This window comes from Seriola lalandi, unplaced genomic scaffold (genome assembly GCF_002814215.2).
Source record: "Seriola lalandi dorsalis isolate HSWRI2012SDOR001 ecotype SW California unplaced genomic scaffold, Sedor1 jcf7180002054326, whole genome shotgun sequence".
Classification (NCBI taxonomy): domain Eukaryota; kingdom Metazoa; phylum Chordata; class Actinopteri; order Carangiformes; family Carangidae; genus Seriola; species Seriola lalandi.
This window is the reverse complement of record NW_019524879.1, coordinates 429,927-457,903: the sequence shown is the minus strand read 5'-3', so window position 1 is coordinate 457,903 and position 27,977 is coordinate 429,927. Positions and strand designations below refer to the sequence as shown.

Sequence of the window (27,977 nt, the reverse complement as noted above, 5' to 3'; positions counted from 1 at the left end):
ATCTTTTCAGGCTGAATTGTCACTACTTAGTCCATTTTCTTTATTACCTACAGGAAACTATGGGGAGAGTGGCATGGAGGCCTTCAAGGAGCTGGCCTCACAGGAAGGCTTATGCATCGCCCACTCGGACAAGATCTACAGTAACGCTGGGGAGAAGCACTACGATCGCCTTTTGAGGAAACTACGGGAGCGTCTACCCAAAGCTCGTGTAGTGGTGTGTTTCTGCGAGGGCATGACTGTCAGAGGTCTCCTGACGGCCATGAGGCGACTGGGAGTGTTTGGAGAATTTCTCGTCATTGGCAGGTATGGATGTGTGTGGGGTTTTTTTTTTTTTTTTTTTTTTTTTTTTGTTCTTTATTAACCCTTTAATTCACGGTTGAGAGCATCTCTCTGGATGACAAGAAATCGGTAAACAGGCTTGAAGGCTGTGAGATGCCGTGTTGTCTTCCTGATGTGCATGTCACCAAGGCAACCAAGAAGAATTAGACCACATACCAATAGCATTGAATAGAAATGTTCTCCAGCAATGAATAATTGGTATTTCTGTCACAGACACAAATCTAGAGAGGGAAACAATACCGCTAGTCCATTCTCTCCCTGTTTGTTCTCCCTTATTTGGTTTTTCAAGGCAATGGCAGCCATTCCTTATAGAGCAATCAAAAAGAAGAGCACACACACACACACACACACACACACACACACACACACACACACACACATACACATACGCATACGTTTGTATACATGAAGACTGTTCTGAGTCAACATGATCCGCTTTTGTGATTACTCTTTCCCTTTGGGTATTCACTCCATCTCTTCCTCTCCGTATTTCTCCTCTTCCTCTCTTTCTCTGTCTGTTAGTCAATGTTGAGTGACAGTGACTGACTGTAGCAGTAATCTTAGTCATTCGAAAAGGGCAAGCAGAGTCGTCTCACACACTTATACAGCGGCACATTACACCATGAAATAGCCCTCAAGGAACTTTCACAGTTGTCAGTAAAAGCCCCAGCAATGTTGATGCTACTTTTCAGTTCATTCATGCAATATCTTTCCCCCATCATTTCATGGGAGGAGGAGGTCTTTGGCACCGGCCTGTTGTAGGGCAGTTGTCAGCCGTATGCTACATGGGGAGGACATTAATAAGACAGCTAAGGATGACTGAGGCTTGTAGTCTAGCTAAGCAGTATTCATTGGAGATTTGCTGAGCACTGCGTGAGTGCAGCTCAAATTGTAACCCATCATCCTCCAACAGGAAGAACCTAAGAGACAAAATATAGTACAATTTCCATCACTGTCACATATCAAGTTGTTTGGATGTTGGCCCACAGTCTTCTGGATGTTCAAAGAGTAAGATCCACACCTTTCTAACAAAAAAGGGAAATTACAAAAATTACAAATGAAGAAATTATAAATTAATTGCATGCGAGAAGTAATTTTGTGATTAAGACTTGCAAATATTTTGTTGTTGGATCCTTAAGTTTGACCATTTTTAAGAATTTCTTGACAATACACGATCTGAGGATGCTCTGTGCAGTAAACATGTGTTTCACCAATAAAAGTGACCCAACAACAGATTTTCAAAGCTATAGTCAGTCTCTGTTTTAGTACATGAAAGGACCAAACCCACTCATGACTTAATTCTATTAGTATTGTGTGTGTAGCCAGTGTATTTTCATGGGATTTGTCAACAAGACAAATGCATCAAAACACCAGCCTTGTATTCTGAACTGTAATTTGTCTTATTGAAAAGCGATCAAATTCATGTGGATCAGGATACCTTGCTGCATTTGATAAAATCTGGCAATGAGTTGTTATATACAGGATTCCCGGGTCTGATGAAAACCTCTCTGCTGGCTGACACTAAGGGATTTGTTTCTTGTTGTTGCTATTTTCCTTGAAGAAGTCTTTTCTATTTCCTATGATATCTCCCAGTGGTGGAAAAGAAGAGAAGACAAGTTCTGCTCTTATTAGCCTCGGTTTATGTTGCATGTGTTACATTCAATGCATACGTGCATATTAAAGTTCTCGGCAGGGGCACTCTTTCTTTTCAGATGCAGAACATGCCTTTTAAATTATCCATTATAATGTCACTCTAGGGTTACATTTCTTCCTATATCTCTCCCTTTCTCTTTCCTCCATAGGATGGGATGGGAAAGTGGGAAAGCTTTTTTTAGCTTTTGTGGAAGTCTCCATGGGCAGAAGAAATGCTTCTGGGTCACAGAGAAAGAGAGAGAGGGAAAGAGAGGGAAAGAGAGAGAAGGAGATAGAGAGACAGAGTGTGGAAAAATGACAGAGGAAGTCTGGGCCAACACAGATGTCAGGCCATGTGTGTGTTTCCTGGCGTGTACTGAACGGCTGAATGATGCTGGCAGACAGGTATTAGCTCATCAAAGGGGAGCTTGCTTTCCTAATTTATGCTTTCACCTCTAAAGGAACCTCTTTCATGAAGAGAGTGTGTGTGTGTGTGTGTGTGTGTGTGTGTGTGTGTGTGTGTGTGTGTGTGTGTGTGTCCACAGGGAGCTACAGAGAGCTGGAAGGATGTAAAATACACAAGACAAACAAAGAGTGAATGAAACAAAGTGACACAGCAAGAAGGCTACATACAATTATCTCACACACTCAGTCTCTGTTTTATGATTGCAAATTTATTATCTTTTAATTTGCTAAGTCAGAGCAAGAAACTAATAATATTAAAACTAGCAATGTAGCAATTAGGAAGGAGTAACCTTGCAAGGTGGAGCTGGAAAGCTAGAATCCAACCTGCCAGGCTCCTAGATATTCGTTTGTGGTCGAACCACAGTTATTTGGAACAATCAGGGTCTTATGAGGGAGGAACTACAGAGAAGTGACTGTTTGGTATTTATGCGCACATTTTCCTTACAATGTTGGTAGGGATCATCCACCAACATGCTAACTAGCTTTCAACTCTCCTCAGACTGCAGTTTGTTGTTGTGTTGTGTTTCCTCTTCGGCGCTGTCCTACTACGTCATATGATAAACAGATGATTCATCTAATAACCTGCCAAGTATTTTTTGAAAGCGCCTGTCCTTTCCCTTTTCCAACGCAGCCTTCCTGATGGTTTTATGTAACAAACCATCTGACACGTGAGGTTAGGGAAGGGGCTAAAGTTAAGTTAAATGTTTAATGAGATGCTGTACGAGTCTGCAGTTTACATTTTACATTTTTTCAGTTCAAGTCATCACATACATCTTTAAAGTCAGCATGGCTGAAATCATAATAGCAAGCAATAGTGTTGGCAACAGCTTTTAAAGCTTTTTTCATTTATAAAATTTAGCTTTCAGTGAGAGCAACCCCATTGGGCAACTCAGCGTAAAAATTTTAATTAGAATAAAACACCACAATAAAACGCATCACCCCTCATCACAGTGTAGCGGGAATTTTGGCAAGATTACATCTGAGAATATTGGTGTTTAAAATATAGCACCACTTTAGGATTTTCAGAATATTTTGTAAGGATGAGGATAGGTGAGTGCAACAGGTTCCATAAAAGTCAGTGAGATGGTGAGGCAGTTATATCCACATACTGTACATGTCCTTATACATTGCTCCTGTATAAGTGATAGTTTACCAGACATAAAAAAAAAAAAAAAAACGATTTGTAAAATCCAGGAGCAGGCAGCGTTATGGTTTTTCCACCTCTTCTCATCATAGAAAACCACAGCAACAAAAACACTATACAGCAGTGGCTAATAACCCGCAAGTAGACATGCAGAGAGTTTCAAATCGGAGAGCTGTTGTTTTTGCTGTTCAACCAACCTGCTCTTCAGACAAGGGCCAGGTGTGACAGCATGCTCAACCCACTTTATCCCTGACCTGCAGAGTCTACTCTGCATCACTTCAACACTTTACCTCCACTCTGCTCTGCTATTCTCAGTCAGAGGAGCGCTTGTCTTTCTGTCTCTCTGATGTCAGTCATGATTTTGCCAATCAGCTGCCTCCATTACTCTATGACACACACACACACACACACACACACACACACACACACACACACAGACATATACACACACACACACACACACACACACACACATTGGTGCTCATAAAGAGATAACAAATATTCCATGCACAAACTCTGGCACACAGATACAGAGACATGTTGCCAACGTAGATTATCCATGTCATTCCAGTCAAGAGGACATCAGACACAGATGATGTCAGCCTTCTTGTTGTGTTCAAGTACATTTTAAAGTGATTTCCATTAGTTAAAAAACATATTCTGCTTAACCAGAATGAAGCAAGAAGCACAAGAAAAGTATTGATTTAACCTTAGCTTGTTATATAAGAACAGAGATGATTGTGTTTGAGCTGGGAGCTGGTTGATTAGGAGAGTCAGTCAATTCTGTAATAAATTGATTGGAGATGGATACAAATAGATGTGAATTCTTTTGACTGTGGAGTCCCGCCGGTTAAGACAGTTAGATGGGTCAATGCATTTGTTGCTGCACTAATCAATATTTTTATATTTACATTGGATAAAATGAGCATGTGTAATGTGCAGTTACAAACCCACAGAGAATTATCTTCCTCACTGCACTCATCAATCTCATTTCAAGCCGCTGCAGGCAGCTGGTTTTCGGCAAAATTCTCTGAAAAGAACATTGTACATTGCCTGCCCATCACCAAACAGCAGACAGACAAAGTTAACAACTACCTGGTGAACATAGTGGAGCATTTTGCTGCTAAAGGAACAGATATTTCCCTCAGGAATTGGTGAAGACCAAAACACAGCTTAAAGGATGGGGGTTATCGTATGGTGGCCAAAGACTCCAGATGAATGTTAATGTAGCTCTATGTCTGCTGGATGTGTTGATATTCAAGCTTTTTGCTTATGCATTCATCATTTACAATATGAAAATGTATCATTGTTGTGTAAATAGCTTCTTGTGTTGCCCCCAAGTGGCCAAAAATGCACATTTAAAGGTTTTTGCAGATGTCACAGCATGGTAATTTTTCACAATACTGACAAACAATGTCACCCTGCCATATATGTTGTTTTGCAGGGCAATGACAAAAGACATCATTTGTTGTATAAAACCAATTCTTATTTATGAACTATAAAGAGGCTTAAAGGGCTTTTTTTCTTAGTTCCTGAGAAGTCCTGGTCTTATTGAGGGTTGCAGTTTAACAGAGCTTGTAATTGTAGCCTGGGTAAAGTTGGCAATCAAGCATTAACCTCCTGAACTTAACTTAACCTAGTTTAATAGATGACAGTGTGACAGCATCTGTTGCACTGACATCGTCTCCTTATAAACATTGAAGTTTCTCTACTTGTATTGCACAGAGCGGACACATTTAACCTTCCTCTCTTGTAATCCATGCAAAGGAACATCAGGCTTAGGTTTGAAATTGTGTTTTCAGAGCATTTTCTTCAGCAAAAGTTTTGTTTTACCTTTCATAAACTACCAAAGCCTAAATTCAGTATCTGGCAGTTCAATGCACAAATAGACCTTGCCAAAATTAATTAGCACAACACTTTTTTCTCAAAGCCGCTTTGAAGTTGCTACTGTACCGCTTTCCACTGAATCCAGAGATTTCAGGACATAAATCAGAAATTACTTTGACCACAGGGAGGAATCACTTTAATGTCCATCAGAGAGAATGCAAATGCAATACACACTATAAGCTGAAAATATATATGAAAATAAAAGTACAAATAAAAGAGTACAGCCACATGACTGACAGAGGGAAGTTAAAAGATATTCCCCATTAAGCGCCACTGGGGAGACCAGGAGTGTAGTTTTACTTTATCTTAGCGTTGATAAAAACCATAATTGAATGTATTTATCAGTGTCTGTGGTGAGGAGGCATTACAATCTCTGAACATAAGAGCATCACGAGGGAACAGTGTGTGCTACATAGAGTGTAGTTGATGCTTTAAAATGGCCACGGATTCATTGCCTGTTATTTGACCACGGAGAGCAATTTACACAATGACCCCCAGGAGCTGGCAGTCCATATTTTTTTTTACAGATCGACCAGCACCATGTTAATGTTTTTGACTCTTTGCTGAAACATTTACTCCATTTATAGATCGTGTTTATCAAAGTCTTTTACCTCATCACCAGAATATTATTTGTGCTTTTTAAAACAATATATAAGCTACTCAGGCACCAATATCTGACCCTTAAAAACCATATTACAAATTACATAATATAGACACTTGACATGATAGATACTTGAAAATGTACCTAGCAACCGCTATTAGATACAAATTAGCATCAGTAATCACAACTGGAAATCTAGAGTATAGTAACATGACATTTAGAAGAAAAAAAAAAGATAAAACACTTGACCTAATGGATAGATTTCATCCAAAAATACTACTGAAAGCTGTTCACAAATTCTTTCAGGTCCCAAGGTTATGCTAACTCAAAAAGTGAGGGTGAAACGCAGCTGCAGCAAAAAGACACATGTGAGAAGTTGAGCAAATGAGAAATTTTAATGATTCATAACCTGGGTTTTCAAATGTGTCAGTTGTGACTATGATAGAATACGTCTGAGCGCGGACAGGGATGCATCGTATCCATTAAAATATCTGGCAGTGTGTGTTTTTAACAAAGGTTTCCCTGAGGCGAACACCATTAAACTCTTAAATTTCCACCATGGAATACGAATCTATCTGCTCAGCTGACGCTGTTGCAGATTTGGAGCTACTGTACAGTGTTGTTTGTTCTCATTGCTTCTGCTGCCTGTTCCCCAGCACCAACCCTAGTTTCTGAATGGCAACATGGAGTGAACCCTCCTACCCATTTGCCCGCCTGCTTGCTCTCTTGCAATTAGCAGCATTCGTTTTCTCTCTCCCTCTAATGCTGCTTGAATGCTGTTATTACTAAACATCATTTGCATAAGCTGCTTTTCCACATGTAACGCTCATTTCTGTCCCTGTCTTACACTCACAGTTTTGGTCCGGGTCCCATTTTGAATGCTCAATTCTTGTTTTTTATTTTGTTCCAGACAAAATGGACACTGAGATGGAAATGTGGATGTCCTACCTCTGTAATGCCTTGGCTCTAGTCATTATCAGGTTATGACTATGTCTTTTTGAGACAACGCTGAGGTGCAAAGAAAGCTGTGAGCCCATATTGCATGTGTCACATGCATTTCTGCATTTGGCTGTCCTATTCGATTTTCTGTAACAGGGGGACTCAGGTTTTGCTCTGAGCTTGAATAAATGAAACGTTTAGGGCGAGAGAGAGAGAGAGAGAGAGAGAGAGAGAGGAGTTGTGGCGCGACACATTTAGCTGCCTTTTTCCTGTCATCTGCAAGGCTTTCATCTCCTCCCCATCTCAGGAAGGAGAGTGCGGAGGATGTGGAATTCTGCCTATTGACTCCTTCTTGAGAGCAATTTGGCAAATAGTGGGGCACGAGCAAAAAAGAGACCTTGTCTCTGGCAACAAGACCTCAATAAATGAGTATCTTTTTCATCCAGAATTGTAGATGTACAAGAAGGTTAAGGCTGGATTTTTGTTTCTAGGTTTTAGTGTAATGAATCCTTCTTGAATCAAATGTTTAAAAATATATTCAGATTTATGGAAACCATTTGAATAACAAGATCAAGTGAATCTAAGATGGCAGAAAATGATTTTTGTTTGGTAACTTGGTGGATATTATTATTACTTTAAAGAGAAAATAGGCATTTGCAACTTCTCTCGCCCTTTTCTGCCTTACAGGACCGTGTTTAGACTAAAATTGCAGGAAGGTTTTTCCACATCATCTATAATTCTCCTCTTCCCGTCTCAGTATTATCTCAAGATGTGTGCGGCACGATACCCACGACTGTCAGTGTGCTGAATGGTTCTGTCATTAGGCTTCCAGTTAGAGCACAATAGCGACTGACACAGTAGTTATGAATGTAAGAGAGTGAAAGTGTGGAGGGCGGAGACAGGAGACAAAAAGAAGAGACATAAAGTCGAGCAATGAACCTCCATTTTCATGTTGTTCTCTCCGTGCGACATGATGATCCATCGTCACGACCCTCTGCACTAAAACAATCTACTTGGAAGTTTAGAAAGAGTTCACTGGGGCAAGTCACGCAGGAATCAAGCTCAGGATCATTTTTGTTAGCAGGGCAGGATCTAGTTGAATAAAAGGCCTGTGTGCTGCTTTGGCTACTGTCACCATGGAGATTTTGTTTTGGCTCATGACAGAGTTGGTGTGATCGTCTCACTGCAGATCTGTCATTCAGTCTGTCAGCAGGCCTCCAAACACAATAGTCCCTTTTTCGAAAATATGGCTGACATCTGAGAAATTCCTCCCAGTAACAACAGTAACAAAGATTGTAATTATAAGATAAGGACACACTGTCGACGTTCATCCGGTAATGGAGCCCTGCTTTCTTTAATGGTACGTACACATGTGGCTCTGGAGGGTATATTCAAGTTGAGTCAGGATTCGTGATTGCATCTGTTTGTGTTCCACTAAGCAAGGGAGCACAATGAACTGCATCTGAATATTTATAACACGCCTCTGATGTTAATTGAAAGCAGCCACACATTGTCAAGGACATCTCTCTGTTTCCAATTGATGCCTTGTGTTCCCTTGTGCGAGGGGATGGGTGAATGACATTGGAGTGATCAAAAATAGCACGGTGGCTTTGCATGTGGACATAGTTGTCACATCATGATTCACAGAAGCTGAAATGTTTTCTTGTACAGACAGCTAACATTGGACCAAAGTGTATGGATATAACATGTATACACAAAGAGAATAGTGAATGGAGGCGCACCACAAATCGGTCATGATCTGCCACAGCAGTGTGCTGCAGTGCTAAAGTGATTGGTTGTAAGAAGAATCATTAGCAATGATTTACAGTAAATAACCAAATATCTTTTTAGTCATTTTTAAACATTCTCTGGTTTGAGTCTCTAAAATGTGAGACTTTGTTGCTATTTTTGCTGTTTTATATCACTGTAAATGAAACAAGCTTAGGTTTAGGACAGTTGGTTTGACAAAACGACATCATCCTGTGGTCTGAGAAACTGTAATGTAACGTTTTGCATAATTTAAACCAAAGGAGGAGGATCGTGTGCACACCCAAACCCCTGTTGGCCACAGAGAATACAAAGGAAAGGGAGAGGCAGTCCACACACACTGAATTTTGAAAGCTCCCAAAAATGTAATGATGCATAGTTTTGACCTCCAGGGTCTTTGTCAAACAAATATAACTAGACCCACAAACCTGGTCTGTCTGTCCCTGGTACCAAAACCTAGATCGGTTTCTTCTCATAAACAATGAGGAAGACAGGACTGCAAAAATGTAAAGATGCAGGATATTATTTGGTTCTTTAATGTTTATAGTAAATTGTTTTGGAGTAATGACCATTATTTTATATCATGATTTCCCCCAGATGGAAAGGTGAAGTTTCTTTTTTAGTCCATATATAAAGCCTGCTTTTTGTTCACATGGAAGCTTGCCTGACAAAGACCTCGGTCCGTCGGACATTTGATAGAATAAATAACAATTAATACAGACGTATTTGCCATTAATGGAAATCTACAATAGAAGTTTGACATCAGTTGTAATCATTGTAATAATGAGCACCCAAAATGCCAGACATGCACCCAACATGCAACAAATGTAGGACTAGCACTTGATGGTTTTACATTAAACTGACCTACTAATAATAAGATCTTGTCATCCATCACTCACTGCCACAGCTGATATTCAATGCACAGACTTTGTTATGGGGTTTAGTAGTGAACTGACATCCCTTGGTAGTAAGAAGCAAAAAGGATTTTCTCCCAGCAGTGTTCCCTGTCAGTGTAGAGGAGACTGATCTCCCAACTCAAACTGGGGCATGATGAATAAGTAAAAGCAGCCTGGATGGGCTTTTAAAGGCTCCCCGGCTCACCCAGGGCCCTCTGTGTCACCTCAAGAGAGTCCTGCTGCTGCTGCTGCCATGTAGCTAACAAGCCACCACCACCACTCCTGTTTTAACTCCACACAGAAATGAGAGAAATGGAGGATAATGGGAGAATACGGAGAGAGAGAGAGAGCGAGAGAGCGAGAGAGAGAGAGAGAGAGATAAAGGCAGAGAGTGGGGATGGAGCTGCAGCTCTTCTGCAGTTGCAGGGGCATATGAAGAGTGAAAATTACAAAATAGAAATTATGGAATATACAGTATCTAGTATCTACAGAGACAGAGACAGAGAGAGACCAAGCCTAAATATATTCCTTGGACCCATTTCACCAAATTTGCATCATGTAGGCAGCAACTTTGAAACATGAGATTATTTCCTCTCACTTCTTTTAACACATTTCACCGAAGGCCATACTTAGGACCCATGCATGTGCACACAAGCCCACTAATGAAGTAAAGAGGCAAAGAAAATGTTCCATCTCGACCAGCTACAACATTAAAATGCTGCTTACACATTTATGCACTAGTAATAATAATATAACTCTGGAATGGGCTATTCTGTATTATATTAATATAACTGTGGTACATGTAACTTAGGTACATATTCCTTATAATAGGTTATAATCATAATACTTCTTCCACCACTGAACAAGATATCGGTGGACCATGAACAAAAAGAGAGCGTGAAAAGAAGTTACAATAGATGTGTATGTGCGTGCGTGTGTGTATTTGTGTGTGTGTGTGTGTGTGTGTGTGTGTATGTGTGTGTTTTACGTTAAGATCAAAGACTTGATACATTATTTTACTTTTAAAAAGAATGTAATTCTTCTCATTAGACCAGTCGATATGCTGAAGGTTTGTGAATGACAGACAGATTAAAAGTTTTTCCATTAACTACCTGAACTTTTATTTTAACACTTGAATAGAGCAATTAGGAAACTCTTGACTCCCCTATCCTCCCCTTCCTCTTTTTAAAGTAACTCTTCCCATTCATCCTCCAGGGGAAACAGCGCATGTGATTAAATTTCTGCCCTGCCAATTAATTCATGGCTTCATAAATATACAAATGTGCTATCAAACTGGAACTAGATCATCCGGGGGAGTCAGGGGAGCTCTCAGTCTACTCGCTGTTGTATACTACTTTATAAATTATCCAGCTGATGGCATGCTGCGCTCCTCTAAACAATGCCACACATCATCAAGTCTCAGTAAATCATTGACATACACACATCCTATTATTTAGCATATGGCTTCAAAGGGAGAGCAGGCTGCTGACTTTACTTGCAGAGATAAGCACTGACGTAAATGGTTCATAAAATGCACTTAGAATGTTGAGGGTAAAAGGGAAATGAAATTCAGTTTATACAGTCAAAATTAGCCTCAGTCTTCTGGGTTTTACTTGTTTGGTTTCGATGTATCCTAAATCAAATTGTGACTCCATCTGTGGATGAGCATAAGAGGCAATCACAACTCTGCAGTGTTCCCATTTTACCCTGGTGCTGACTTTGCTACACTGGCCTAATGTCAAATTTAGACTGAATTCAAAATCCTTTTAATTACTTTGATCTGATCCCATATAAAGTAGGTCCACTAGGCTTCTTAGTTCACCAGAGCAAATGCTCCTGGTTGTGTTTTTCTGTCCTTAGTCCTGTTTCACAACAGTGATTGATGCAAACAGATGACATGCAGATTGCAAATGGTTAAATTGTCATGTATTGCAGATACATTGGCGAGTCCCAAAGGGCTCTGATGTAAGAGCATGGATTGTAAGAGTGCTGTTTGTTTTGGGAGGAAATGGTCTGATCCTGGGTCTGGATCCCAGGTTATGGAACAGTCTATCTCTGGAGGTCAGGTCAGAAAACTCGACCTAGTTATTCTCAGAGGCATTTTACTGATGTTTCCTTAACTCGATTTGTTCTTATACTAAATATTTATTGAACACCTTTCTAATCGTCGCTTTGCAGATTTGGGATTTATAAAAAGCTTGGTCAATATTCAGCCACTTATTACTTAAGTACTCACTGTACTTACTAATGTGTCTCAACTGACCTGGACACCGGACACTGAGGTTAGACGGTCACCAAGAGTGAGCAATATTCTTTAAACCATGACCTCACTTTTTCCAAACTCATGTTTTTGTTGGCTTATCCAACCTTTTCCAAAAGTAACTGGACTTCAGTATGTTGTCTTATATCACAAATCTCAGCCTTTATAAGTTAAGAGCTAAAATTAATGTTTTCCTTTCATTTTCATCTGTAATCATCTCAGCTATATGCTGCTTTATATTCACACCCACTGCCTTGTCCATCTTCAGTGCAACAACTGCAAAACTAATAACATACTTGAACAGCACTGACTCCTTAATCTGCTTAAGCAGGTGTTCCTCCAGTATATCTGACTCAGGTTATGTAATAATGGGCCTTCCAATACGCAGCTTGAAGCCGCGGAACATTGAGGTGACATTAAATCAGATTTTGTCCCATTAGGCGTCCCTCTGGTGGCCCGAGAGTTTTGATGAGCTGTTTGGTGTTCTGCCAGACAGCACGATCCTGAGAGAGCGGAGCGAGGAGAGAGAATGTCACTTTACTTCATCACAAACTCCACTGTGAGAAACAGTCCAGCATGTCTTCAATCCTCCTGCATTATTCATATAGAGTGTTGAACAGCACTTCCTCCCCCCCCTCTCCCCTTCTCTCCCTCTCTTTATCTACAAACCAATCTGTGTTCCACTTTTCTGGTAGAATAAATATGTTAAACACTGAATTTTATTGAATAGACCACATTAAATGCAGTTACCCTGTCAGGTAAGGTGACTTTACAATAAATACTTGGAACACACACAAACCTATAAGTTGGTGTGTGTGTCTTTGTGTGTCTGTCTGTACTGTATACACTGAAAGAGAGAGGAAGGGACAGAGACAGTATTCACTTGGAGTGAATGAACAAAATGTGACCAGGGCCGATGCAATTCACGTGTTTCTGACCCTAAACTCAATTAGGAGATTGAAAAGGACGACTCAGCTGAGTTGTGCTTCATAAATATACAGCAAAAATACAGACCACATCTTTACAGACAGAACAGGCAGATATCCCTGCACAAGGAATAAGACGTGTGTGGAACCATATATGTGGAATTTTGTCCTCTCACCATTACCACTTTTCCTGTCTTTAACAGTATTTGTTGCCTACAATTACCAGTCATTTAAAAAACATTCGTCATCATATTTTTTTTCAACTTCAAGTAGACTAAAAACCCCTGTTGACTTTACACATTTACTGTATTCCAGTGCTTAAATGTAAGCCCTACAAATATGCCCATTGATCACATTATGTTTCCCAGGCATGAACAAAACTTTAGCCAATGGTATATAAATAAGTACATAACCTGAAAAAACTCAATACTGGAGTTATTTTTCTTTTCATTTAAAGTATAAGGCTGGTGATAATATACTGTATATTTTTTATTATGTATCATACAAAAAGGCCAAAACTAACAATCATACTGACATTTATTGTCTGTGTAGCCAAAGCCTGATACAGTTTATTACTCTGTGCTACAGAGCTTCTTTGTTGTCCAAAAACTATTAAAAACACACCGATGATGCAGCCGTCGCACTGGCTGACATGTTGATGATGAATATGGGCACTGTAGCTTATTTTGAGTCAATCCCTCGTACATCTTCCTGGTCCTGTAAACCACCACACCAAATGTGTATTCATCCACAGCTGAAAATAGTCCCCAACAAATTGACTATTTACATCTGTTTGAGTAACGTTTGTTTAGAACTGCAGTGCACAGGTGTTTAAGTATTCATTTGTAACCTGCTTTTAAAGACACTTGTTTAGAGCTGAGTGCCACGGATATGGTCGAAAGTGTTTAGGGAAGGAGGAATGCGTTGTTGGTTGTGATATTTTCATGGGTTTTTTGGACTGTAAGAAGAATATGAAACAACGTTATCACCATATACACCTCAGAAGGTAGTTTACTGACCTTTAGACATGTGATTATACTGGTTCAGAGACCACAGAATCATAGAGCCGGGCGTCAGAGTCAGCTGGAGAAACTTCAAGATGACATTGGATCTTTTTCAGGAAATTTCCATACCGTCTGTCTCCTGCTGCCCAGTATATGTAGGAATCTATAAGGCTTTTAGCTTGAGTACGCCTATACTACCTGTATCACACTGGGTTTATAGTATCCTCCTTACATTCTCACAAATTTGGTTGAATGTCTCCCTTTCTTTGACTGACAGTAATTGTGGACATAAAGGTCAGAGACATTGACTTGCACACCCTCACACACAAACACACACATGTCCTTATCCATCACCCAGAACATCCCAAGTGTGCAAGGTAATTGGTTCCATGGTGAGTCATACCTAATTGGTGTGTAGCTGTCAATAGCACAGGTATTTCAAGTCAGTAGCCCGCAGCCCACATTTAAGTTAAAGAGACACAGAGAGTAAAATACAGCCGGAAACCCTCACCGGCTCAGCTTTATAGAGAAAGAGCAGAGCTTAGGTCGGTGCTTTTTTATCTGTTAATTTGTTTTTCAGTGTCCCCATCACTGGTGTTTTCCGTTTCTCTTGGAGCCCACTGGGCAGCTGCATGTCCAAATGAGCTTGGTAGGGCAGAAATTCTCACACAGAAGGTTACACAAGCAAACAAACAAGCAAGCAAGCTGAAGGGATCGTGTGAAGCCTACAATTACAGTTGAGGCCCTATTGCTGAGATTTCCATCCTCTTAAATTGAGGATCTCTGCAGTGGACTTGAGATAAACCTCCAAACAATGCTACCATGCTAATTTAACATCGTAGAGGAGGGGCGGCTATAGTCTACGCTCCTGTTGTTGAATCTCTTTATTCACATAAAAACAACACGTGACCTTGAGTTTGGGGTTGTGCTCTGATGTGGTTCTGTCATCATGTTTTGCTGCTGTTTGATGGGAGCTTGTCCATTAGTCTCTGAAAATACAAACGATGAGATTCAGCCCTCAGCTGCTCGAATTCAGTTTTGCCATCTAGTCTTTGTTATTACTGTTTATGTTTCCTTCTTTTTAACTCTAAACGGCTTTAGCACGGTTCTTTTTTCATCCTGTACGTCCTCTATAATTCAGCTTCCCCTTTAAAGATGGAAATTACAAATGACTTTGCTAATTCGAATCATTTGGTTAATTTCAAATAGTCATTGACAATGTAGTTTGTTCACTTTATTCTAAGCAATTATATCAGCATTGAAATGCACTTCAGTACGTTGATTGTGAACGCATCACTGTTTATACAGCCACAACGTTCAACCAGTTCTTAAAGTTTACTGTTACAGTTGGTTGCTGGTACAAGCTGTTACACTCAGTTCAGTGCAAAACGAGGCCTCTCTAAACACTGTGCGTAGGGCTAATAGCTCAGCAAGAAACTATGTGCTATTTAAGTCATTGCGATCAGTTCTATGGATATTTTGTTGTTTTGGTAAGCTTTTAACAAGGAACTAAGGGTTGAGTTGACAGCCATGCTTTTAGTCACCTTTGATGGGAGCTCCACTGCTAAAAGCTGCTTATCCAGTTGCGGACAGTGATGGTTGAGTGTAGTCAGTTCAGTCTGATGATTTGGACAAGAGTTGCTTGTACATGTATTAAAAAAAAATTCTGTTCTGTCCATTTAAGAAATGGCATGAATGAAATAAGGAAAATAAAGCTACATTAGTGGAACCAGTTTTGTTTACATTATGTGAAACGAAATTACTTAAGAGTGAATGCTCCAGAGAATAATTTTATGGCCTTGTCAACCTGAATCAGTAGTTAAAGGTAAATTATAATCTACAATATAAAAGACTCATGACAGTTATAAGTACACAGTATCATCACTGTGTGGCAGCTCCTCTCGCTCTAAATTATGACAATGTTTTATTCACATTCAAATCTTTTTTATAATATTTTACCCTTTCCCGTGCAATCTTCACATTATAGCTTCTCCCTCTTCTCTCTCGCTCCTGCAGTGATGGATGGGCAGACCGTTACGAGGTTGTGGAGGGTTATGAGCAAGAAGCAGAGGGAGGAATCACTATGAAGCTGCAATCAGAGGTGGTCAAGTCCTTTGATGACTACTACCTGAAGCTGCGTCTGGACACCAACACTAGGAACCCCTGGTTCCCCGAGTTCTGGCAGTACCGTTTCCAGTGCCGCCTGCTGGGTCATCCACAGGAGAACAAGAACTACAAGAAAGTCTGTTCCGGTGGGTGACAACAGAGAAATTCATATTTTTGTTGTTTGTAAATAAGAGGCAATTTTTGTGACACATGAATAGGCAAACAGTTTTTTTTTCTCATGTCGTGCTCTCAGGCATCATCCTCTATTCATTCATTCAGCTGTCAGTGAGAGTAGAGGGTTAAATCTGAGTGCAAAACCGAATAATAACAAAAACTGTATTTTTTTTCTGTTTTCCTCCCTGAACATTTTCTCCCTTTGCTCTCAAACAGGTGATCACGGTAAATTGAGTTCTTGACTTGTTAACAGCATTTAAATCACAATTCAAAATTACGCACCAAATCCAATTTAAAAAAGTAAGCAAATGAACACTGCAATCAAAATAATATTAAAATGAATTGCTCAGCTTGCTTTTAATCAAATGATGATTCAAATCAATTAGTGGTTTGTGATGACTGTTACGATCTCAGAGCACTGCAGTCATAGCTGCTTTTCTGCTGTCTTTGTATCACATTTGTACATACCTCTTTTATTCCAAAGACCTTCAAGGTGGTAAGTGCATTTTTCTAGCCATTACCCTGGTAATAATTTTTTTTTTTTTTATCAGAACTGCACCTGCACTCTGCAAGCATTTGACTCCTCCAAGACAGGAAGAGTTTGACTGATGCTTTACTAAAAACAAACATCTCTGTAATGTCTTAAATATGATTTAGTCAAATGGGGAGATGTGTTCATCCTGGCAGTCTAAGGCTCTCAGCTGGAGTAAGGGGTTGTATCAGTCAAACTCTGATGTGGAGCACTGCGATTGTTTATACTGAATGAAGAATAAAAAGAAAATGGCCTTACACTACACTGCACAAAGGAATGGCTCACTAAGCACACACTGTTCACCCAAACAGCTGGAACACCTGAAACGATGCTGGTGTCTATTTAAATTGATCACACCCTTTCTTTTCCACTGTATATGCATGTTGATGTCATAGACAAAAAAATCTATATTTTAAATGCACTGTCTATGGGAAAAGAGAAATTTAAATCCATTCTTAAACTCTGGAAAAAGTATCATGCTGGGATCCAAAAAAAAAAGCACAACTTCTACTTTTATTTAAAAATCCTCCAAATCACTGGGGTTAGACTGTGGGACAGTGCCTTTAGATGGCTGATAATGGTGAAGTACAACTTGGCATCCAGAGTCTTGGGATTTTCCCAGACAGCAGTTGTTCTCCACATCTGTTTCTTACTGAGCTGTGGACTTGTTGTGATTTCCTTGTATGCTAATATATTTTGCTGCAAAAGATGGTTCTGTTTTGCAATATATTCCCCATGTCTGGTTCAAATTTCGTCATGCATTGTGAAAAACACCAGATTTTTTTGCAGCACAATATTTATCTTGCCTTTAATCCCACAGTTGAACTGTCCTTGACACGGATTAACTGTTTGACGCTCTCTTCTTTTCCTCTCTAACAGGAAATGAAAGTCTGCATGAAAACTATATTCAAGATAGTAAGATGGGCTTTGTCATCAATGCCATCTATGCCATGGCTCATGGCCTCCATGATATGCACAAGGAGTTGTGTCCAGGGCAGACGGGGCTCTGTGAGGCCATGGACCCCATCGATGGCAGCAAGCTTCTGGACTACCTCTTAAAGACATCCTTCAGAGGAGTCTCAGGGGAGGAGATTTATTTTGATGAAAACGGAGACACCCCAGGAAGGTAAGAGGATGAGGAGGGTGATAAGAATGTATAAAAATGCAGGATGATGGAAATAGAGAGTTCAGATCATCAACTTGGTTAAAATCTGTGAATTTCTGTCTTCTCACACTCTCCTACTCATTAGCACACGTGCACATGCACACACTTGTGCACCAATCTTGAGCACGAAAGGATGTAATTAGTTTGGACTGGAACAGATTCAGTGGATTGTCCGCTGTGGCAGCCGCTTTCATCTCTCTTCAGTCCAACAGACAGCATTTGACAGTCAGAAAACACAGCCTTGTCATTCCTCCGTCAGCTAGAGGTCAGGTAGAGCACATCCTGCTTCAATATGAAAATGAGGCCACAATGTGCACTGGCATGAGCTCTCTATGTCACACTAACAGGGTTGTAAGCCATTTAAGTGACTTTGGATAAAAAAAAAGGTTTGCTAAGCTGTGGAATCGTTATCATTAAATTACCTGTCACTCTCACTTTCTCCCCTCCCTCTGTATCTCCGTCTTCCTCACTCCTCTGTGTAGTAACACTACATCTTTCTACTTTGTCCCACATTTTGTCTTATTTTCTTCCTTACTCACTTAATAAACTAATTTCCTCCGACTCTCTGCCTCTGTCCATCCAGGTATGACATCATGAATTTGCAGAATGTGGGTGATGGTCGCTATGACTATCTAAATGTGGGCTCCTGGCATGAAGGCATCTTGAACATTGATGACAACAAGCTGTGGATGAACAGCAGCGACATGGTCCGCTCAGTCTGCAGTGAGCCCTGCTCCAAAGGACAGATAAAGGTAGGAATCCAAATCCCCCTTAGAGCAAATTCTTTGTTGTTAAATTAACTCTGCCAAAGTTAATTTAGTCAGAAAAACCTGAAGTCTGAAAAATCAATAGTCATTAACAGTGGAGAATTTGCTTTGTGACTCTGGAGGGTGTATAAGTAAATACCAGGAGAGCTAATTTAGCACTGATTCTATTCTGCTAGCTAATTCTTATTGTAACAAGTAGATGAGATTAGCCAGGTACACACAAACAACAAGTTTCACTAGTCAAGTACTTTGTCAATTCTTGTTGAAAAATGTCCTTTCCAAGTTGACTTAGAGTCTACAGATGAACTAATGGCGGTGTGAGGCTGTACTTAACTCTGCAGTGCTCTGAGCTAAATGCTATTGTTAGCATGCTAACATTTATTTAAACTTTATTTAACCAGACAGTCTCGTGGAGATTGCTCAAATATTACATATCAGCTACCTGCTGATCACCAAAGTCATTAGGATTCAGTCCTTGGGGACTATGAATGTCTCAATTTCATGACAATCCATCCAGTGGTTGTTGGGATATTTCAGTTTGCATCAAAGTGGTGGATGAACTGACCTGCCAACATTGCCATCCATGGATTTCTGCCGCTGGTGTGGCTAAAAATAAGCAGATTTCAATCAGTTACGATAGATGGTATTTCCCCTGTGCTCTTAAATAATTGTCTTTACTGGTAACTATGTCACCGCTTGGATTTTATTTGCAGTTCCAGCAATAAATCTTGACACGTTGCATTTGTTCTCTTTGGTAGTCATCCAACGCATTCTCAGCTGGCAGTAAACTTTAAGGATGTTACTCTGGGATGTCCTACATTTTGGATCCCTGCTTCATCAATTAGTTATTATACAAAAATTCTCCATGAAGGAGAAAAGAATTCACAATATCAGTTTCAGTAAACACGATTGAGAAAGAAGTACTTTCAAGTCAAATCATTCTGTATTATTCACACAAGGTGTAAAAAATGAATTCCTGTGCTATTCATCCCACCTAGCTGAGGAGAAGACCAGCTCGGGACAGTAAATAATAAGAGCTGGTATTGAGCCCAGTTTGTAGAAATGCCCTGGTTTGCTTCATCTGGGGCTGATTGTTTTCAGTCTAGCTATACACTAAGTCGCCCTGAGGGAGGGTGCATCCTCTCTCCTGGCTGCTCATGCTTCCCCCTCTATCTGCTTTGTTTCCTGCCCCACTTATCACCCTGCTTTACATATCACAGTGCTAGTAACAGCTGCCCTGGGAGCAGAATGTAAATGCAACTGGCCTTATTTTATAAAAAGTGTGTCTGGGGCTCAAGAAAAGAAAACTACACCAACATATCCTCGTCTTTGATATCCCCTTGATGCTGATGACTTATTTAGGTTGCTTTGGGTGTGATGTGCTTCTTGTGATGGTTTGATCAGTGTTGTGACTGGTGACTAAGATTACCGTGACCCCTCGTTGTTGATGTATGGCCTCTCTGTGTGCAGGTGATTCGAAAGGGCGAGGTGAGCTGCTGTTGGATCTGCACCACATGCAAGGACAATGAGTACGTCCAGGATGAGTTTACCTGCAAAGCATGTGAGCTGGGATGGTGGCCCGATGATGAACTGGCAGGTAGGAGAGGGAAAACCAATTATGCTTTCATGTACAATATTCATCCATCTTCTTTATTTTTATCCCTTAATCAACCCAGATTCATTAATTTACTTTTCATGTATTTGCGGCTTGCTAACCCACCCTGTGCACAATCTCTTATCAGCACATTTACATCTTGTAACATCAGTTTCACTGAAAACAGCGCAAACACTTTCATTTTGACTATTTTGTGCTTTCAAAAATTGTCCTCGTCCATCACCCTCCTCATACTTCACACCCTGACACCTCCTTTTGCTGATGCTTTTCATCATCCAGTTCCTATGACCCTGCTCTGTTAGCTTTCTCAACCTCCACACTACTTTCCAAAAAGTGACACTGCTCACTTCCCTCCTCCCCGCTCTTTGCCTTGTTGTGACCCAGTGGTTGTTTTGACAGCGATTTATAGAATTGAGAGGAGCACTCAGTTCCCAGGTGTGAAATCCTATTACTGCCATGAGAGGCTTGGGGATACATTTCAGCAGTCTGTCGAGGAAGAAATTCTCCCTTCATTCTCATTACGTGTCCCCGTCTGGAGAATACTAACAGAGAGAGTTGGTATCCTATTCATAGAGGGAGGCTGTACTGCCCATATGTTCACTCACATGCTCATTTAGGGCAGATTTTTTAAACACTTTTATTTTTGGCTGGACTGCTACAGCGGGGCCAGCCTTATAAACAGGTCAGTCGCTCACTGACTGAGTGACTGACTGAGTATTCAAGTTACACCGTTGGTCAGCCAAATGCCGTGGGACTGAGTGATGACGTTACACCATTGGCTGGCCGGCCGAGTTTTAGGGCTTCCCTGCTGGTCATATTGCTCTTTCAAAATGATTTAGCACAAACAAGCAGTGCTGCCAACTTAGCGCCTTTGTCGCTAGATTTCTCGACTTTTCAGACCGCTTTCACAACTTTTACGAATAAGTACCTAGCGACTTTTTGGACAAGATTTAGCTACTATTCTGCAGAAGAGAGTCACCAGTTTTGCACCGCGAGCATGAGGTCAGACTTTCCCTCCGTAGGCACACCTCTCTATGCTGACCACACAGCAGCTGACGTGAATTAGCTTCTAGGTTTCTCTCTGAGTTATAATTTTACAAGTAAATATAGCTGAAATCACAGTGGAGCTGATGTCTTTAATGTATGTGTTTGGTGATTTTGTCAGACAACATCGCGGCTGTAAAATCGGGATTTTAGCAGCAGCAGAGCAGCAGCTTGGAATTGGCTTGGAAGTGACTGCTGGTTCCCATCTAGTCTTAACAGGCCATGTTTCAGTCACTAGTTCTTGCTCAGTCGTCTTACAACAGAGAGAAAAACATGTAAATGAGAACAGCTTTATTGGGAATTCAGCTGTATTAAAATGCTGCATATAGCACAGAGAGTAGGAGAGGAGCAAACAGATAAAGGGCTGAAACCAGCTGACACTGGGCAGAATGCAAATAGCGTCTGATGAGGTCCAGCCATACACTAGGTCTACTATGGTAGTCTTGTTTACCATCATTTCATTATGCTGCTTAAAGTCAAATATAAATTTGCCAAGAGAAAATGTACAACAAAACAGTGAGCTTTGTTTCTGAATTATTCAAAGGTCTTCTCAGAGCTTATACATGACAGAATAGAGGTTTTCGGAGGAATAAGGGATTTGAGGATTGTGTAAGAATGGCTACAGATAAGTGCGTTCCATCTTTACCACCCCTGTCCGCTTGCACACAGTGACACCGATGCCTCCGTGAGCTAAGCTGGGTGGGTGGTCAAAAGAAAACAGGCAACAGTTTGCTGCAGTGTGCTTCAGACACTTTCCCCGAAAGTGTGCCTCAGTGTGCTTTTGCAGGAGTGCCTCTAAATAATACTTCAGTGTAACAATCAGTTTACACCTCGATATTCACATTTGTACCTTTCACATTTTGTGTTGAAGCTTCCTGAGGCGACAAGCATTTTAGAATGTCAGATTTCTCATGATTTGACATATTGCGAGTTAGTATGCAGACCCAGGAGTGGGTTTCTGCGAGCATAGCCTCGCCCGTGATAGCAATGACTGTAATGCTATTAGCAGCAGCATGTAATTTATGGAGTGTTAAGCTGGGGAAGTCTAAGGATGTCAGTTTTCTCCCATTAAGCTCTACAAACTTCCTCTGCATGTTTGGATGACGAGTATGCAACTAGTGCATCATGACAGAGTTGACACACATAATCACGTGGCTACACTTACACATTTGGCGCAATATGAAAACGAGAGAGAAATCTGACAGAATTGGAGCTTTGGGATGTGTGTGATGACACATTTTAGGCCATTTTAGGCCATCTTGGAAGACTATGGTCCCTGCTACACACCTGACTTCCCTCGTGTCTCCAAATCTGTGCTGATCTCCTTTTCCTCCACCTCCCTCCTGTCTGCTCATTGGTTCTTCTCTCTGTTCTAATGTACCTTTCATTCACAAAAATGTGCTACAACACCAACAAAAAATTTACCTGACATCTCATCTTCTCTTTCCAGGCTGTCAGCCCCTGCCTCTGAAGTATCTCGACTGGGCGGATGTGGAATCCATAGTCGCCGTGGCTTTCTCGTGCGTTGGCATCCTAATCACCTCCTTTGTCACCTTTGTGTTCATCCAATACCGTGATACACCTGTGGTTAAGTCCTCCAGTAGGGAACTCTGTTATATCATCTTGGCGGGAATCTTCCTGGGCTACATATGTCCATTTACATTAATTGCCCGTCCCTCCGTGGCATCCTGCTACTTGCAGCGGCTCCTGGTGGGCCTTTCATCTGCCATGTGCTACTCTGCCCTGGTGACCAAAACTAACCGCATTGCCCGCATTCTGGCTGGCAGCAAGAAGAAGATCTGCACCAGGAAGCCCCGTTTCATGAGCGCCTGGGCCCAGGTGATCATCGCCTTCATGCTGATCAGTGTGCAGCTAACTCTGGAGATCACGCTCATCATTCTGGAGCCTCCTGAGCCCATCAAGTCGTACCCAAGCATACGTGAGGTCTACCTCATCTGTAACACCAGCAACGTAGGCATGGTGGCGCCACTGGGCTATAACGGCCTACTTATCATGAGCTGCACCTACTATGCCTTCAAGACGCGGAACGTCCCTGCTAATTTTAATGAGGCTAAATACATCGCCTTTACAATGTACACTACCTGCATCATCTGGTTGGCCTTTGTGCCCATCTATTTTGGCTCCAACTACAAGATCATCACCACATCCTTCTCTGTCAGCCTGAGTGTCACAGTAGCACTGGGGTGCATGTTCACCCCCAAGATGTACATTATCATTGCCAAACCAGAGAGGAACGTCCGAAGCGCCTTCACCACCTCTGATGTGGTGCGAATGCACGTTGGAGATGGCAAGTCTGCTCAATGCGGAAGCAACAGCTTCCTCAACATGTTCCGACGGAAGAAGCAGGGATCCGGCAATGCAAAGTGAGTGACCTTTTATGTTGTTTATCTTGATTGTTGTTTCCTGCGGTATCAAAAAGATGAGATGCCTAAACACTCAAATGGTGCAGTGAGCTTTCCAAAGATGATCTATCAAATATTTGCAAGTAACTTGCAGTCGCTTATTTTTTGATATCACAAGAATATTTGAATGTTTATGCATAATGTTAATAGTCTAATTTTTACTTCCCACTACCCCGGTCTATGTAAAACTAAATTGATACATTGATTTAGATACAGCTCTTTATACGGCACATCCCCCTCCCCCTGAGAATAATATATTATCAATGCAATTAAGCTAAATTTAGAAGAAAAGTCAAGGCAGGACGTTCTGCTGTCATTCATTTAAAGCTAGTGGGCCGTGCTAACGTGTCATTGATTATTAAAGTATAGTTTTCACACATTTCAACTAGATTTAAGACTTGCATATAACTTTTTTGAGATCCACAGCAGTGACACGTGGACAGGTGTCTAAAGTAAGGAGCGGGGCAGAGTATGAGAGTGATCCCAATATGTTTACGTGTTGTCTCTCACCCTTGCTATGCAGCCTTTCTAGTCTTCTAACCCTTGAACCTTTTAAACTGAGCAGCACACTGTCCGCAGAGTGTCGAGGCTGGCAAATGTTTTGGCACGGGAGGTCATTCAACTCCTTTCCTGGAGAGCTGCACTGTCACCTGGGACACAGATATTTTATAGTTATGTACAACCAGTGGAGAAATTTAGACACTCACCAGCCACATAATCATAAACTGATCGTAGAGGATAGAACTCAGCTTGCCCAAAAGTTTATAAGCTGAAATTTTCTGCACATTTTCATGCTATGCAGCACAACAAAGAGGTGGAAACCTGTTTAATGTATTTAGCCATTGCATTTAGTTATGCTTGATTTTGATGAGTGAAATAAAGGAAAGGGATGTTTTCCGTTTAACAAAGACTTCCAGGCTGGTTGAAGTATCTGGTGAATTAAATGTATGATTTGCCTCCTGTCACTCCTTTGCTGGCAATGGCAAGAAAAAAGAAGTATTTTGACACTGCAGCCCTCCAAGAGAGAGATTTGCCACCCTACTGCTTTTGGTTTATCCTGAATTAACCTCACATTTAACTTTTCTCAGCATGGACGACCCTCCCCTCCCCACTTCCCTAACTAATCACATTAGAGCCAGTCCTAACTCATTCTGCGCTAAACTCTGTCGTGTTCAGACCAGTTCAGACACCTGCAGAAACACTTATTACGAATGCATGCGTCCCATTTTAACCATATAAGCAAATAGTCAGACATGAGGAAATGAGCTGGATGGCTCCTAATCCTGTGAGCTAAATGTCTGAAGCAATTTGAAGATCATAATGCTGTCTGCAGCACATTATGAATCACTTTGTTTGTGAAGTGCCACAGTTGATAAATGTAATGCTCCTGAGAGCTCACGAGTGAACACCTTAGCAAAGCTGTTAATGTCATGTGGTTAAGAAGTATTTTAACATGCATCAGAAATGTTGAAATGCTGCTGCTCTTTTGTGTTCTGTTGCTGCTGTGTTGATGTTGTTTTTCTGTCTCCACCTCCTGGTTTCCTGTGATAGTAACTTGGGTCTTTATCTCGTTCATAGTTCTAATGGCAAGTCTGTGTCATGGTCTGAATCAGGTGCAAGACACCCTCCGAGGGGGGGGAATGTGTGGCACAGACTGTCTGTGCATGTGAGGAAACAGGAAGCCGGCTTGAATCAGATGGCGGTCATCAGGCCCCTAACTAACACCCCCGACCCCCACAGTTGTGAGCCCTCCACCCGCGACCTTGGCACAGACCCGCATCTCCCCCAAGAACCACCTGGCGCTAAGCCTCTGTACAACCTGGTGGAGGAGGACGACGAGGGCGACGTGCAGCGCCCCCTCTGGACTCCGTCTTGCTCTGGACAGATGCAAGGGCTGGAGTCCAATTTAGATAAGCCGGCTTCTTATTTGCCCTCTCATTTGACGGGCCGCACTACAGAGCGCTTGCAGGGGGCTGTGGTGGACACACACAGCTCCCATGTCCCTGCACTGAATGACCACACCGCCAGGGAGGCAGTCCCTGCCAACGAGCCTTTGAGCTTGACACCTTCTCAGCTCCCTCTGGCCCCACAAGTGGGGGAGTTTGAAGCGGAGGGGCCTGAGGACGAGGAACTGGACCTCTTACACAGCTACATTTACCATGCCAAGGAGGAGGGGGAGGGGGAAGACGGGGAAGGAGAGGGTTTAACTCAGAACAAGCCAACTCTGGAGGATTCCCTAGCGCTATCTCCTCCCTCCCCCTTCAGAGACTCTGTGTGTTCGGGGGAGTCTGTCAGCGGCTCCCCCGTCATCGAGTCGATGCTCGGTAGCCCTCCGAGCTCAGTCTACACCTCAAACATGCTCCGAGACTTCGCACACAGCTCCTCAACACTGTGAGAGCAAAACAGGCGCTGACACAGTGGCTGTCGGCACAATTATACATCACACAGACATGCATTTCCATATACAGGTACATGGACACACACATGCAAACCTATACAGATACATACAACATTATTTACCTTTCAAAAACATTTATCTTTTGCTCTGTCATTCGCTTGCTTGTATTTATTACTCTGCTTTTTATCAGTAAGAGGTTAATTCAAACTATAAGTAAAGAAACACCTGGAATCATCCATGAGTGCTTACATTTCTGAAAGGCTGTCAGTGCACAAAGCCTTTCTGTAAAATGTAAAAACTGAGAACAGTGCCAAATCTAATCAGCTCTCGTGCCAAATTCTGATGAATTAAGCAACACTGAGAATCATAATAAAGGATGTAGCTGCACTTTTCATAGTGGCACTGCAATGAAATGGTCTACAAGAAAAAAAATGTAAAGAAAAGCCCAGTTATGTGAACATTGTAAGACACAACCAGAGACCAAACTGCAGTCCTTAGATAAGCTCTGCTTCTCTCTGCTGCACATGTGCAGGTCTGTTCCTGTGTGTAGCGGTCGCAGCTGCATCACAACAAACAAAACAAACAAAACAACAATTTGCTGTCCGCCCTTTTTTTCATGTATTAATTTCACCTCAGCTTTCTCTCATCAGACCTCGCTGCAATTTAAATATTACAAAGAGCTAGATTAACAAGACAAGTGCAGTAACTTGGTTGAATATTACTTTAACTGTATGTGTTGCAAGGTGTGCTCAGCATCACAAAAATATTATTGCTGGACTGAGATTCCACTGAAGACTCGCGCTGTACGATATGTGATATGGATATAATGTGCCAATCCAAAATGTTATCAACCTACATCCCTGCTTTCAATTCTTACGATGTAGCTGATACAGGTTAGCGTGATTGTAGATGATGGCGATGTTGTTTATTCAGTTTACACTCAATCATAACCCTGAGAACAAGTTTTATGAGCATGGGATGTGATAAAAGTGAGTTTGCTGTGTCATTGTAATGGAAAACACAGTACTTGTACAAGTTCTCAAAGTTTGTAATACTGTTAAGCCATCTCTTGTTTTTCACACAGGTGGTATGTTTGTAATACTGATAAATGTTTCTATATTTAGAATGTCAACTTGAAAAAAAAGAAGAGTTTATACATTTTGAAACTGTCCTGAGATACTTGTCAAGGAGCAGTGTGTTTGGTTTTTGGGTAACTTTTAAGCTAACTTGAGTCGACTGTATCCTCTTGAAAATATTCAGTTGTAAAAGTAACCAATGATTAGTTGCTTCTTGTAATGACATTATACATGTTTCAATTTTGCTTCAATCTTGCATTATAAACTTAAGTAGTTTACTTGAGGTTAAGTTTCTTAGTTCTTTATTTATAAGAATGCAAATAATTTCAGAGTACAAGACTATACAGTGCATAGTGCAATTGTATTGTATTTCCAAATGTTTTTAGTCTATTATAGTGTAAGCTGTTAACTGATTTTAACCAATGTAAAATATATACGAGGGTGCCACCTGTTTAACACTGTCAAATCTAGAATGAAAATAGGCCTTTATGTTTTGGGCAAGCTGAACAATGCTGTAAAATAAAAAACTATTTATATTAAGAAGACTGATTACTGCCTGCAATAGGAGACCATTTGGGGTTCTTGAGAAGTTTTCAAGGCAACTGTAGCAAAATTAATAAGTTTTTAATGAATCACTTTTCCCCACATGTTGGATTCTTGTTTCTTTTATCTGAGGTAAATAAATCCCAGTCTCTTTGTTTGATTGGTTGATGGTCATGACATTTAATATGAAGAAGTTTTGGAGTTTGAATGTTTTGTTGTTATTTTGTTTGTTTTTTGTAGTTTTATTTTATTTTATTATTTTTTTTTGGGGGGG

The 27,977-nt window shown here is 41.0% G+C and overlaps 1 protein-coding gene across 2 annotated transcripts in view; it reads left to right on the top strand.

The window, feature by feature from the left end:
• The window catches only part of grm1a (glutamate receptor, metabotropic 1a), a 32,802-nt gene extending 4,915 nt beyond the window's left edge, over positions 1-27,887 (top strand). For both annotated transcript variants that reach the window (XM_023407073.2, XM_087174189.1), the window contains 7 exons: positions 54-303; positions 15,877-16,112; positions 17,552-17,798; positions 18,421-18,589; positions 20,075-20,201; positions 22,714-23,647; positions 25,265-27,887. In XM_023407073.2, the coding sequence (XP_023262841.1) occupies positions 54-303; positions 15,877-16,112; positions 17,552-17,798; positions 18,421-18,589; positions 20,075-20,201; positions 22,714-23,647; positions 25,265-26,081 (2,780 nt within the window). In that variant the 3' untranslated portion in view covers positions 26,082-27,887. The remainder of the gene's footprint in view (positions 1-53; positions 304-15,876; positions 16,113-17,551; positions 17,799-18,420; positions 18,590-20,074; positions 20,202-22,713; positions 23,648-25,264) is intronic.
• Positions 27,888-27,977: the final 90 nt, after the last annotated feature.